The sequence below is a fragment of the Narcine bancroftii genome, chromosome 1 (genome assembly GCF_036971445.1).
Source record: "Narcine bancroftii isolate sNarBan1 chromosome 1, sNarBan1.hap1, whole genome shotgun sequence".
NCBI lineage: Eukaryota > Metazoa > Chordata > Chondrichthyes > Torpediniformes > Narcinidae > Narcine > Narcine bancroftii.
The window spans coordinates 436,310,793-436,326,204 of record NC_091469.1 but is presented as its reverse complement, the minus strand read 5'-3'; the positions used below and the strand labels follow the sequence as shown (position 1 = coordinate 436,326,204).

The window sequence follows — 15,412 nt, the reverse complement described above, 5'->3', positions numbered from 1 at the left end:
AGCCGTCATTAAAGATGAAATAGTGAAACTTTTGGAATGTAAGGGTTCAATCAGGCAGACGCAGCATGGTATTAGAAAGGGAAGATCTTGTTTGACAAACTTGTTAGGATTCTTTGAGGATATAATGGGTGCGGTGGATAGAGGGGAACAGGTTGATGTTGTGTATTTGGATTTCCAGAAAGCGTTTGATAAGGTGCCGCACAAGAGACTTATCAGTAAGTTACAGGAAAGTGGAGTCCAGGGAAGTATATTGGCATGGATCGATAATTGGTTGTCTGTCAAGAGGCAGAGAGTCGGGATAAGTGGGAGTTTTTCAGGTTGGCAGAGAGTGGTAAGTGGGGTGCCGCAGGGGTCGGTGCTAGGCCCACAGCTGTTCATCATTTACATTGATGACTTGGAGGAGGGGTCAAAATGTGGTGTAGCCAAGTTTGCAGATGACACCAAAATGAGTGGAAGAGCAAATTGTAATGAGGATGTGGAGAGTCTGCAGAGGGATATAGTTAAGCTGGATGAGTGGGCAAAGGTCTGGCAGATGGAGTACAATATTAGTAAGTGTGAGATTATTCACTTTGGCAAGAAAAATAAAAGAGATGAATATTATTTAAAGGGTGAAAAACTACAGCATGCTGTTGTTCAGAGGGACTTGGGAGTTCTTGTGCATGAATCACAAAACGTTAGGTTGCAGGTGCAGCAGGTTATTAAGAAGGCAAATGGAATGTTGGCCTTCATCGCTAGAGGAATTGAATTCAGGAGTAGGGAGGTAATGTTGCATCTGTATAAGGTACTGGTGAGACCGCACCTGGAGTACTGTGTCCAGTTCTGGTCTCCATATTTGAGGAAGGATATACTGGCTTTGGAGACGGTCCAGAGGAGGTTTACTAGGTTGATCCCTGGGATGAAGGGGTTGACTTATGATGAAAGATTAAATCGTCTAGGATTGTATTCGTTCGAGTTCAGAAGAATGAGAAGAGATCTTATAGAAACATATAGGATTATGAAGGGTATGGATAGGATAGATGTAAGAAGGTTTTTTGAGCTGGCCGGGGAAACTAAAATGAGAGGACACAGTCTCAAGATTCGGGGGAGTAGATTTAGGACAGAGATGAGCAAAAATAGTTTTTCCCAGAGAGTAGTGAATGTTTGGAATTCTCTATCCAGGGAAGTGGTTGAGGCTGCTTCATTAGACATATTTAAAATTTGGTTAGATAAATTTTTACATGATAGAGGAATTAGGGGATATGGAGAGAAGGCAGGTAGGTGGAGTTAGGTCATAAATTAGATCAGCCATGATCGTATTGAATGGCGGAGCAGGCTCGATGGGCCATTTTTGGCCTATTCCTGTTCCTACTTCCTATGTTCCTATAGAAGAAACTGCTCTAAGTGATACTTTTTTCTTGGGCGTGATAGTGCAAGAAGTGAACAATATCAAATGGAATAAGTGGACTGTGTCATTATAACAAATGGAGTAGATATTCCTTTCAAGCTGGACACAGGGGTCAAGGTCAATTTGGTATCTGAGTGCGACACCAGGGCAATAAAGAGAAAACCATACACCTCTGCAAATCCTGTACTGCTCAAAGATACATGTAAACTCAAGGTGAAATTTAAAGATAAAGAGCACCACATCAAGTTCAAAGTAGTCCCATATAGACATTTTTCCCTACTTGGTGACAAAGCATGTGAAAACGTAAGCCTAGTCAAGAGGGTGTATCACATTAACAGTGACTCAGCACAGAACAGTGTAGAGGAAATATTTTGTATCAATTTCCAGACATCTTCGAGGGGTTTGGAGTTCTACCATTCACCTATAAGTTGCAGTTAAAAGAGGATGCACGGTCTGTAGTGCATGCCCCGAGGCAGGTTCCAGCACCACTAAAAGAAAAGGTCAAGCAGGAACTCGACTAAATGATGGCACTAGAGGTCATAAAGAAAGTGGAAGAGCCCACAGAATGGGCGAATTCAATGGTGTGTGTCAAAAAGAAGAATGGTGACCTACACGTGTGCATGGACCCAAAAGACTTGAATGCCAATTATAAAGAGGGAACATTATCAGATTCCAACCAGGGATGAAATTAAAAGTGAGATAGTCAGAAGCTCATCAAGAATCTGAATGAAGTATGACCTAGAGGTGAATGTCAGCCATACTACAACATCAGAGCTGAGTGTGGTCAATGGGCTTCTACTCAGACAGAGTGGAATTATCATTCCTCGATCACTGTGATGAGAGATGCTGTAAAGTTTGCATGAGAGGCACCTTGGAATGAAAAAAATGCAAGAGGAGGGTCAGAACTGCTGTTTATTGGCCAGGGATAAATGTGGACATTGACAGAATGGTCTTAAGCTGTGAGACCAGTTTGAAACATCACACAAAGCAGACAAAGGAACCCATGATCATAACTGATGCAGAACCATGGCAGAAAGTTGGGTCTGATCTATTCCATATGGATGGAAAGAATTACTTTCTGATTATTAACTATCTATTGAACTATCCAGAGACTGTGCTGTTTCCTAACATGTCTGCTGCTTGTGTGATCAAATATATGAAATTGATCTTTGCAAGACATGAATTCCTCAAATTGTCTACAGTGACAATGGGTCGTGCTACAGTTGTAGAGAATTCCAGAACTTTGCAGAAGAGATGATTTCCAGCATGTGACTTCAAGTCCTCTGCATCCACAGTCAAACAGTAAAGCAGAGAAAGGAGTTCACATAGTTAAACAGTAGCTCAAGAAAGCACTAGACAGTGGCTCAGATCATATCCAGCTCTATTGAGTTACAGAGCTTCATCTCTTGAACATGGCATGTCACCTGCTGAGTTTCTGATGGGATGTAGACCACGCACCACAATCCCCTATTCTTCAGATCCAACCAAGAACCAAAATGACATATGGAAATAAAAGTGTCTGCAAGGGATGCAAAAGGCAAATGATGGCAAGTCAGCAAAAAGTTTAAGGCCACTGGTGCAACATGGCACAGTGAGACTCAGACATTCCAACACTTGGGACAAAAAGGCTACTGATCTGGGAGAAGTAAATCTAAGATCCTACACTGTCAGAACAGAGGATGGTCAAATACTGAGGAGGAATCAAAGGAGCCTGCCCATGCTAAACAGTAGTGGACCTGCAGAGCTGACACAAGCACCTATGTTAAGAAGATGGAAGATGGAACACGCACGTTATCAAAGCACCTGACAGATTGAATCTCTAAAAGAAAAAGAACTGCACACTTAAAAGTATGTGCTGCTGATGTTCATGTAATGTTTGTGTTAAACTTTAAATTGAATGAATGCTGTATTAATGTGTCATGTTGGATTAAACATCGCAGGGAAAAGGGATGTAATGATAGAGTGCTACCACTAGGAGGAGTCAGAGACAGAGTGTGTCACATCTGGAGAATGCTGTTGCATCTTGGGTAGATTCAAGATGGATTCCTCCACATGAAGTCTGGCATGAATATGTTCTGTCCTTAGTGCTGTTTGCTTAGTTCATAGTTGTTTTAAAAGGAACCTACATTTTGTTATTGTAATAAAATAAACATCATACCTCTGATCCCCTAATGATCACTGGATTGTATACCTCTGGTTTTCCCTTCCTCCGTTTTGGTGACATTGAGTGCGAGGTTGTTGTTGGTGCAGAATGATATCACATATATTCAATGTGTTGTGTTTCATATTGTAGGTGTAAAGTGAGTAGATTGGGGGCTAAGAATGCAGTCCTGTGGTGCTCTGGTACTGATGAGGAGAGGGAGGAGTTGTAGGTAAGTGATAGCTGGAAGTAGACAAAGAGAAGCAGACAATGGGAACCATTAGAAGAGAGTGAAGGGCAGATGGAACCAAGTCAGAAGTAGGTTCTGGTGGGTGAAATGTGTGGATAATGGGAGAATGGAATCAGGAGGGGGATGAAAATGGTGGGGGGTGGGGAGACTGGAGGGGGAACATGAGAAAGGGAACAAGGATGGGAAAACCTTAGAGGTTAGAAAAGAGAAGAGCACAGAAGGTAAGGGGTACCTGAAATTGGAAAATTTAATGTTCAACAAACTGGTAGCTTGTGTGTCTGCCATCCATCATTGTGTTTTGAACCACCTCTCACGTAGTCCCCTCCCCACCCACTCCCCGTCCCCCAGGTTTCAGCCCCTCAATGTCTAGTAGTGGAAGGACTCGAATCTGTGGTCCTTCCCAACAAAGTCCTTACTCCCCCTCTCCTCGTTATAATAGCTATGTTTCCTCTCCACTCTCAGTCCCGATGTAGGATCTTGAGCCAAAACATTGACATTTCCTTCCACTCTTTTGCTCCCCCCCTCCCCGCCCATTGAATTCCTGAAGCAGTTTGTTTTTGCTTCAGATTCCAGCATGTGTCATTTCTTGTGACTCTATTTTGCTGGGATTCTGCTTCTCTCCAGTGAAAAGAGGAAACCCAATTAGTTAATAGCTGTCAAGGGAGAAAAATAAATAATTAAAAAGGAGACTGGGAAAAGAGTTGGCACGATTAGCAATTTTCCACAGAGCAGTCTCACGCTTCACAAAGATTGTGAATATGAGGTGGACCGGAAAGCTTATTTTATAGGACTTTTGTTTCAAAATTATCTAATAAAATATCAAAATAAAACTTTAGGGGTTAACATCAGTTAAGTCTCCAAGGCCCAATTGTCTGCAGCCCAAAGAATTAAGTACATGGTCGTTGAAACAGTAAATGCATTGGTGGTCATTTTCTGGCATTCCTTCACCTCTAGATCAGATCCGATGGATTGGAAGGTAGCTGATATAACCCTAATATTTAAAAAAGGGGGTAGAGAAATGGAATTGTAAATCTGACATCACCAGTGAGGTAGATGCCAGAGTTTATTGTAAAGTTTTGATAGGAGTGTATTTGTAGAAGATTGAAGACAAAGCCTGTGTGGATCTATGAAAGGGATGACAAATCCACCAGCATTTTCTGAGGATGTCACTCATTGAATGGATGATCAAGAATTAGTGGATGTGATGTATTTTGACTTTCAGAAAGCTTGCAGCAAGGTCCTGTGTAAAAGATTAACATGCAAAGTCAAAAACTGTGGGATTGGCAATAAGACACTATTTAGATAGAGAACTGCACTAGAAAGCAAAGAGTTAGACTAGACGAGGTTTGTTCTGGATGGAAACCATGGACTAGTGGGGTGCCACTGGAATCTGTGCAGGGACCCTCCCTATATTTGTATGCATATTAATAATTTGCATAAATAAATCATATGTAATATTCCTAAATTTTCAGATGAGACAGAGTTGGGTGAGTGGATGAGTCTTGAGAAGGTTGCAGAAAAGTTCCAGCTTGAGAGAATGGGGAGGTGCATGGCTGTTGCAGTATAACGTGGTTATCCACTTTAGGCCCTTTTATAGTGAGGGAAAAAAGTGATTTGTAAAGACAGATATCCTCTGCCTCTAAATCGCTTCACTTACCTCCATAAAAGGTCCAGAGGTGGCTGGGCTGGCCCAACTTGCTCCACCTTCCCTCTGCCTTGGGGGTAGTGTCAGAGGTAGAACGAAGTCACTCCACCTCTTCCGAAAAAGGATTGTCGCTGAATGCAGCTCCAAAGGGGAGGGTTGATGATGACATCAGCCCGCGGCCCAAGAGCATGAATTTTAAAGAACCCATATGGTCAAAAAAGGCAATTAAGTTGCTCAGGAGATCTGACTGATCCTAAGACAGCTTGCACAGATCTCCACAAGCACTCGTACTTGCTCCTCAGTTGCCATTTTCAGTATAGGCCGCTTTCCCTTCCTGGCGCATATGTTTGATGTTGTGACGGGCGGTGCTATTGCATTTCTTTCCCTGCCTCCTTCAGCTTCGGAAGCCAGCTCGCAATTCAGTTCTGCATAAAAGTACCGCATGATCTACATTTTTGGTCATCAGCTTAAAAGGTAAATTCACTTTTTTTTTAAAAAACTTGAGCAGCCGATTACGTGTCTTTTGTGTATAAAAAACACTTTTGGTGGCAGTAGAAGGAAAGAGAGATGAAACAAAACCTGAACGTTCTTGTGCATCTGTTGAAACCTTGGCTTGGCCAGCGGTGAGAGGTGCTCTCTCAGTCAGATTCTTCCTGTACATTAGGATCATCACCCACAATGCACGTTGTCCCCGAGGTGACTGAGAGGAGTGGAGACAGTCACCCACCTCTTTGCAGAATGCAGATTTTCTATGAGAATGTAGAGAAGGATATAAGGGTCATTGTCACCGTTCATCCCCAGTAGCATCATAACAGAGGACTCTCTGATTTATGGGCTATTCCTTGGGTGCACACACAGACAGACGTGAAGACTGCTGGAAGACCATCAGCTCGGTGAAAGATGTCCTTTGGCCTACCCGAAACTTGTTGGTCTTTCAGCACACAGAGAGGTCAGCACACAGAGAGGTGAGGGAATGCTGGTGCCTGGCACATTCCTGGCTGCGGGAGTACATGCTGAAGTTGCACTGGGGGTTGGTGTGGCCGACGTGAGGGCACTCTGAGGAAGGACCATAGTCTAGACTCCTTCCATCATTGGGCATTGAGGGGCTGAGATTGAAGGAAAGCCCCTCAAACAACAGAGAGGGGAGTAATGACATTTGTCTCACTGGTAGTAATGCTGCTAAAGGGAGACTATCTAACAATGTACAAAGATGGGAATGTAGGGACATGACACTAATGGTGCAAAGAGACTTTGACTGGATTTCTTTTTGAAAATAATGTATGGTGAATAAATCTATTTTTGACCAAAAAAAAATCAGTTGAAACTCTTGGCTTGGTACAGCCAATACGAGGGCTTTGAAGGGAAGAGTCCTTCTGCTACTGAACGTTGAGGGGCAGAAACTGGAAGGGAAGCCCTAAAAACAGCAGAGGGAGGAGTAACTACAAGGGGCATAGTTTGACATACTTTTTAAAAATTTTTTTATCATTGTATCAATACAAAAAAAATTCAATAATAATCATTTAGTCACATAATGACACAATAAAAAGAACTTTTTAATTTTTCTTCCCTGCCCCCTCCCTCCCAAAATGAAGAAAAAAAAAAGAAAAGGAAAAAGAAAGAGCACCTATTGCTACACATAAAATATTCTTAGCATAAACATATTCAGTGATTGTTGTTATTGTCTGTAATGGAGAGGGGTGGGTAAGGTGGATGGAAATTTAGTCACAAAATCCATATATGGTTTCCAGATATTATAAAAATGTTCAACTCGATTCCTTAAGCTATGTTATTGTTTTCAAAAGGTATACAATTTTACATTTCACTATGCCGTCAACTTAATGATTCTACATTTTCAGTTTTCCATGTTATTGCTATACATTTATTCATTTATGCTTAAAAATTTCTCTTGACATTTATCCAATTTCAACTTTACATCCTTTTCATATCTATTCCGAAGTAAAAATATCCTTTTTTTATCTCTGTCTTCATAATTTGTCCTAGTAAAACACTCAAATCGTTCCAAAACCGTTCCACTTTTTCCACAAGACTTTACCACATGTAAAAAAAAAGTCTCTATTTCTTTTGTACATCGAAAACACTTATTGGAATAATTAGAATTAAATCTATTTAATTTTTGTGGAGTGTAATATAATTGATGGAGAAAATTATATTGGACCATAGTTCTACATACTAATTAGAGAATGAATGTACAGTAATGGAATGAGAGAATATGGCACTAAGGTGATGAAAATACTCTGCACTAGTTTGTAATTAATGTTGTTGTGAGTATGAGGATATGCAAGCAGGCATAGGAGGAAGTTATATGCCTGCCTTGAAAGAAAGTGGATTCAGATATTGGACCAGGGATGTCTATTATAGAGGACCTGGGTGTGATGACTCTTTAATATCATTTGTTAAACATGAAAGTCTGCAGCTGTGTAGGAGAAATATTTGGACTATTCTAACTCTTCCCCCCCTCCACCCCCACCTCAGAATTTGCAAGCCTCTGTTAGGTCACCCCTCCGTCTCCTGTGTTCTCATCAGCCTATCTAATATCCCCTAATAACTACAGCCCTGTGTTCCAGGCAGCTTCCGAGTACATCTCTTCTGAATTTTCTTAATTGCTACCACATCCTACCCACAGTGTTGTAACCAATATTCCAAATGCAGTCTCACCAATGCTTTGTGCAGCTGTAACATGACATCCTAGCCTTTATGCTTGTAACTGGATTGATGAGATACCGGGAGGCTGGAAGACAAGAATCTGGGGTCAGATTGTAAGTATTGTACTGTTTAACATTGCGATGAGAAGGTTCTTCCCCCTGTGAGTGGTGAGCTGTGTAATTCACTACTAATAGAAGCAGTTGGAGCAGAATCCTTAAATGCTTTCGAGAAGACATTTGTAATTGTTCTCGGAGCTAGAAAGATAAAGGATGATAAGGAGGAAAACGGGAATAGAGGACTGCATTTGTATGATTTATTCATGCTTCAAACATGCAGTCCTTCGCATGTACGCTTTCCCAGATCAGCTGAAGTACAATTAAAGCTGCAACTGGGTGTGTTGCTGCCATTGGCTCCCACCAGAGGTTTTTGGGGATAAACACACATTACGTCCAATCACGCCTACTGCAGTCACCATTTGCTTTCTATGGACGTTGTTTAACCAGCTGAGATTCTTGGCAAAAGGCCCAGGGCCAAAACATTGGTTACCCTTTACTTCCTATAAATACTGCATGAGTTTATCCATTACCTTTGTGTATCTCACTCAATCTCAGCATCTGCATACTTTCTTGTTTCACACTCTGCCCATTCTGCATCAGAAATGGCAGAGTTGTGAGGAGAGACTGACTGCCTCACACTTTGGGGTGGCAACAGGCACAAGAAATTCCAGTCTGTGCATGCTTGTGAGTGAGTGTGTGAGCGTGTGTGTATGCGCGCACGGGTGCACCTGGTACAAGTGTGAAATGTTGTGGGTAGCCCATTGGACAAGAGGTGATCTGATGCAATCACCCTAAATCCCCACTCCTACTGTCAGGGTTAGCTGTGCAGGACACTGGTGGCTGTGTTCCCAGCATAACTGCCAGGATGGCATCCCATTCAACAGCTTTTCCATATGAAATATGTGCTTTGAAGATGTAATTACTACAATTTGACCATATGAGGGTAATTTATCTTCTTAACAGGATACTCAGTTGCTGTGGGGGAATTCACAGGAGACTCTGTACAAGGTAAGTGGCCTAATTGATCACCAAAGGCTTGTACTCATTCATTATGCCTTTATTAGCCATTTCCTCTTCCTTAAGATACAAAGGCCTATCTCTAACGAACCTAATAAAACCATGGTCTGCCAACTCAAATTTCCTGGATTTTTCTTTTAACTAGAACTCGTTGCTGGAATTCCGAGGGGGGCTCAGGCAGTTGGATATGTATGTATTACTCTTTTAAGTTTTTCCAAAAAATTTAATCCATCTCAATTTCTTTCTCTTTCACTCATGTGCTGAAGTAACGGTTTTTATATTTTATAGTTTTTTTCTTACATTGTTGTATACTGCATATCATTACATTCTTTAGAAAAACAAGTCAACTATTGAATACGTCTGAAAAGGATAATATTGTTGAAATGGAAAGTACTGCTAAACAGGATGGGGGGGAGGGTTCTTAGTTATACATAAAAACAGAAATTTAGTGGATTGGTACAGCAAGTAATAGGAAGGCAAATAGGATGTTGCCCTTTTTTCCAAGAGACAAAGAGTTTAAAAGAGTTGGGACATTCAGCATTTCAGGCAGCATCTGCAAACAGAGAACAGCTTTTGGCCTGAGTCCCTTCATCAGAACTGGAAACTGGAGAAACAAACAAGTTTTGTCAGCAGTGAAGATGGGTGAGGGGCGGAGAATATCTGACAGGGCAAAGATCAAATGAGTTAATCCAATTGTTAGAATCAGATTATTCAGCTTTATCTGTGCAAGGTGTTGTTAATATCAAGATCAGAGGACTTGCTCTGCAGGCCAAACAATACTAGTAATAAAAAATAAACAGAAGCAAAACAATGACAGGTAGAAGTGAACAATCCTGATGTGGATCAAAAGGAAGAGTGAGTTACCAAAGAAGGGGAAGTCATGCTCTGGTTGTTCGGAGCTTTGTTGAGCCTATATTTAGTATAATGCAGGTAATTTTGGTCTGCTCATTTGAGGAGGGATATACTTGCTTCAGAGTAACCATGTTGATTACTGCAGTGAAAGAGCTGTCTGATCAGGAGCAGATTGGCTTCTACTCACGGAAGTTCAGCAGAATGTCAGGGGATGTTATTGAAATGTGCAAGATTGTGAAGGGGGGGGGGGGGGTCTTGACAAGGTAAATGCTTGTGATGGCTTTTGTGAGGGAAACCAGAAGTCAGGAACAGAGTCAGGGTCACGAGTTAAAGAGAGATTAATATTTTTTTAAATGTTGAATTTAAATGTTTTTAAAATTTAGACATGCAGCACGGTAACAGGCCATTTTGGGCCATGAGTCCATGCCACCCAATTTACACCCAATTAACCTACACCCCCAATACATTTTGAATAGTGGTAGGGAACTGGAGCCTCTGGGGGAAACCCACGCACATTCGAGGAGAATGTACAAACTCCTTACAGACAGCGCAGGATTCGAACCCCAGTCCTGATCGCTGGCGCTGTGAAGGCATTATGCTAACCGGTATGCCAACCATAGATGAGGAGGAATTTCTTCTCCTAACAGTTTGTGAATCTTCAAAGCTCTGTACAGGAGAAGGTGTGAAAGCTGTCAGAGAATGTAGAAGGAACAGACATACTTTTCCCTGGTTTTGTGCCACTGGTCCATGCTCTGGGAGTGGCTCCCTCAGCTTTGTGGTTGATTCAGTGTGGAAACAGGATGATTTCAGTGCCTTTCCACAAGCAGTGAGCTGCAGTGGAACATCTGGCTGCAGCCCACAGCCTGCACCTGAAAATAGTTTGGATCTCCTGCTGTTGACTTCAGGCAGTCCATTGGTTGTTATGCCACCAGTGCAAGATGAAAATCCAAGCTCCCCTGCTGTTTCTTATTACGGCCCTTTTCCCTTTCTGTGGTTCTATGCCACACACTTCATACCCAACGATGAGGGTTAACATCCAACAGGTACACTGTATTGGGAACTTCTGGGCCACTCCTGAGCAATCACTATTTCTCTGGAGGAGCATTCCTAGATTATGCACCTGGGTTTAATAGTGATATGCCTAACAGGGTGTTGAGCAGCTTGCAATACTGTGTGCTGATGGTAGTATTTTCTTCCCATCTCCAGAAAGAATATGAATAAATGTTGATAATGCACGCATTTGTATGATCACTATTGTATCCTCCAGACGGAATGACCAATTTAGTCACATTTCTTTTTGTAGGTCGCCATTATAAATGCAACAGATATGACTTTCATTCTGAATTTTACTGGTGAAAAGGTAAAAAGCTCTTTGTCTCTTTATTTTAATTATGCCATGAAAACTTTTCCTTTGAGAAAACTTAGAAAAATGTGAATTTGATTGTAAAATAATAGCAAGCTATTATTTTGGAACACCAGCAGCCAACATATTAAAAGACTCGTCCCACCCCAGTTACACGCTCATTTACCTCCTCCCATCGGAAGAATATGCTCGTGTGAGATCACGCACCACCAGATTCAGGATTGTTGCTTTCCCAACATTGTAGGACTTCTCAATGAATCTCACGCTGGTAAAATTATGTTTCCATTTCTTTGTCTAACTGATCTCTCTCTGTAACTTAGTCAATCTGTGGGGTGTTTTCTTTCCTTTATTGCAGTAGAGAGGGAGGTTGAATGGAATAAGTGTGTGGGTGTCCCGGAGCAAGAAAAAAATGGTGGTGCTGCCAGGACTGCTGTAACGGCAGCACTGCCACTTGTGTGGACCTGGAAAGAGAGGGGAGCGGAGATGCAGTGCTCTCCCTACGGATCCTACCACCCAGTCCAACTACCGATGGCAGATTTAAAGCAGGCTGGAAAAGGAGCCAATGGTGCTTTTATTAAAAAATCCTGTGACCATGGGATCTGGGCCCAATTTGCCTGTCTCTAAAGGTTGTAGCCTCTGGAGAGCAGCAGACAGGCTCAGGGAACCAGTAACGGGAAGGACATTCCTTGTTGAGAAGAAGCAGCGGAGATGACCCTGAAGACAGTGATCACAGTGACAGACCAGCAGGGGGCTCAGCGGCTGGCTTCCACACACAGGCAGCTATTTGTAAGTGACGTGCAGTGAGGAACCCACACAGGCTGAGGAGACTTGAGGTCAAAGGACTCACACCAGGCTGCAGGCTTCTGGAGACTGGCTCGAGAACCAGGTATTGGAACTGAAATTAGAGAGGGTACTAAGGGCCCTGGGCGTTGAAGGTTTCCTCATCTTGTTGGAGGTTTGGATCTGGGCTCGGGTTGCGAATGGTTTGAAATAAAGTGGAGTCTTGTAAGGCTGCAGAGGCTGCAGGAGTGCTTGAGGTGAATCCACGGATGCTCAGTGTCTCTAAGGAGACTCCCTTTTGCTTCTTTTTCTCTGAATGTAAGGGGCGCTAATGGCGAATCTTTGTCTGCCTCAAGGCAGATTAAAGGGAATTTCATGTGATATTATATTTCTGTTTTATTACATGACAGTAAAAAATATCTGATTTGATCAATCACGCACCAGAGCTGTAGATGGTCCTAAACTCCAGACATCTGTGAATTGCAGTTATCAGTCCACAAAGCCAGTTTACACTGGCATCTATTGGAAAAATGTTTGAGAAATAAAAGTGATATCCTGCATTGCAATGTACTCTTTCTTAAACTGACGGTTGATATAACAAAAAAAAACACCTGCTGATCCAATATCTGCCAGTGGGGAATAATCAACACCATATATGCATCACCAAATGCATGAAAACAGTTGAGAAAATGACATTGGTATTTGGGTGAATCGCACAGGACGTGGCTGGTCCAATTTCCTGGTATGTGGGTCTTCCACAGAAAATGTTAAAAAAATGTACCAAATCATTTTAAGACACAATTTATTCATAAAATATAAGTTCAAATATTTTGCTTCCAACCCAGTGTTGAGCTTGAAGGTTGCCTGTCATACTGGGATAAATAAAAGTTATACTATGTTTCTTTTCTGTTTTAATTTCTTAGGACATCACTAATGAGAAGTGATGGTGGCGATGAGTTTATTGTCATACACATTCTTCTTTTCTTTCTTTGGCTTGGCTTCGCGGACGAAGATTTATGGAGGGGGTAAAAAGTCCACGTCAGCTGCAGGCTCGTTTGTGGCTGACAAGTCCGATGCAGGACAGGCAGACACGGTTGCAGCGGTTGCAGGGGAAAATTGGTTGGTTGGGGTTGGGTGTTGGGTTTTTCCTCCTTTGCCTTTTGTCAGTGAGGTGGGCTCTGCGGTCTTCTTCAAAGGAGGTTGCTGCCCGCCAAACTGTGAGGCGCCAAGATGCACGGTTTGAGGCGTTATCAGCCCACTGGCGGTGGTCAATGTGGCAGGCACCAAGAGATTTCTTTAGGCAGTCCTTGTACCTTTTCTTTGGTGCACCTCTGTCACGGTGGCCAGTGGAGAGCTCGCCATATAACACGATCTTGGGAAGGCGATGGTCCTCCATTCTGGAGACGTGACCCATCCAGCGCAGCTGGATCTTCAGCAGCGTGGACTCGATGCTGTCGACCTCTGCCATCTCGAGTACTTTGACGTTAGGGATGAAAGCGCTCCAATGGATGTTGAGGATGGAGCGGAGACAACGCTGGTGGAAGCGTTCTAGGAGCCGTAGGTGGTGCCGGTAGAGGACCCATGATTCGGAGCCGAACAGGAGTGTGGGTATGACAACGGCTCTGTATACGCTTATCTTTGTGAGGTTTTTCAGTTGGTTGTTTTTCCAGACTCTTTTGTGTAGTCTTCCAAAGGCGCTATTTGCCTTGGCGAGTCTGTTGTCTATCTCATTGTCGATCCTTGTATCTGATGAAATGGTGCAGCCGAGATAGGTAAACTGGTTGACCGTTTTGAGTTTTGTGTGCCCGATGGAGATATGGGGGGGCTGGTATTCATGGTGGGGAGCTGGCTGATGGAGGACACATTGTACAGTGTTCATATATGCCAACATTCTTACTTGCTGCAGGCAAACAGATACTTGGAAAGATAAACTGTACTGGAGGCTGCACAAGACCCATGATTTAATAGTAAACCAAAAGAATAAAATTAAAAGGCCAACGTTTACCACAATGCATAGGTTCTGAAAATGAAAAGGTATTTTATGCACCTGATGCATGAACTATGTGAACTTGTTAACCAATTGGTTCCTTCTTTCATTTTATTTTTCATGCTGAAAACTATTTGCTTTCAAGGAGATGTGGTGCAGAATGATATCACATATATTCAATGTCTTGTGTTTCATGTCAAAAGCATGGAGGTGGTATACTGTGAGAATGGTTTCCACAGTCTTTGTATTATGTCATTTCCAGGTTAATCATGTAGAACTTATTCAAGTTGCTTCATGTTGTGTCAATAACACTGTCTGACCTTGTAGATGCACAAACAGATGCTGAAAGTAGTAGAGTCATTAATACTACAGGAAACAGGCCCATCTGCTCTGTGCCAACAAAGATGCCTATCTATGCTGATCAAATTTTCCTGCATTTAGCCCAAATTACAATCTTCCTTTCTTATCCATGGACCAGTCCGGGCATTTTTAAACATTGTAGATTGTACCTGCCTCTACCACCTTCTCTGGTTCTACATGAAAAATTTGCACCTCAGAATTCTTTTAAATATTTTCCCCTCTCATATTTAACATGCATCCCCTAGTTTTAGACTCCTCTCTCATTGGAAAAAAAATTTGTGATGATCATCCCAATTTATACCCTTCATAATGTTCTAAACCTCCATGCCACCCCTCAACCTCCTGCACTACACTGAGAACAATCCAAGACTATCCAATCTCTTCTTGTGCCTAATGCCCTCCATTCCAGGAAACATCCTAGTGAATCTGTTCTGCACTCTCTTTAGCCCTACCATGTCCTTTCTTTTAGTGTGGTGATCAGAACTGAACACATTATTTTGTGAGTGCAGTCTCACCAACGTCTAGTACAGCTACAACATGATGTCCCAATAATTGTACTTAATACCCTTGCTTTGGAGGTCAAGCAAGCTAAGTACCTTATACTCTACAAATCCCTGATGAGACCACACTTAGAGTATTGTGTTCAATTCTGGTCACCAATTACAGGAAGGATGTGGAATCTATGGAGAAGGTGCGGAAGAGATTTACCAGGATGTTCCCTGGATTGGAAAATAAGTCTAATGAAATAAGGTTAGCAGAGCTGGGACTTTTTTTTGGAGTGTAGAAGTATGAGAGGAGATTTAATTGAGGTCTACAGGATTATGAGAGGCATAGTTAATGTTGATATTCAGCATTTTTTTCCCAGGACAGGAAAAGCAAACACCAGAGGACATGAATGCAAAGTGAAGGGAGGG

At 42.3% G+C, this 15,412-nt stretch overlaps 1 protein-coding gene across 2 annotated transcripts in view; it reads left to right on the top strand.

The window, feature by feature from the left end:
* The window catches only part of itga8 (integrin, alpha 8), a 284,139-nt gene that overhangs the window by 56,463 nt on the left and 212,264 nt on the right, over positions 1-15,412 (top strand). For both annotated transcript variants that reach the window (XM_069914329.1, XM_069914330.1), the window contains exons 8-10: positions 9,103-9,147; positions 9,302-9,345; positions 11,312-11,368. In XM_069914329.1, coding sequence (XP_069770430.1) covers positions 9,103-9,147; positions 9,302-9,345; positions 11,312-11,368 — 146 coding nt within the window. The remainder of the gene's footprint in view (positions 1-9,102; positions 9,148-9,301; positions 9,346-11,311; positions 11,369-15,412) is intronic.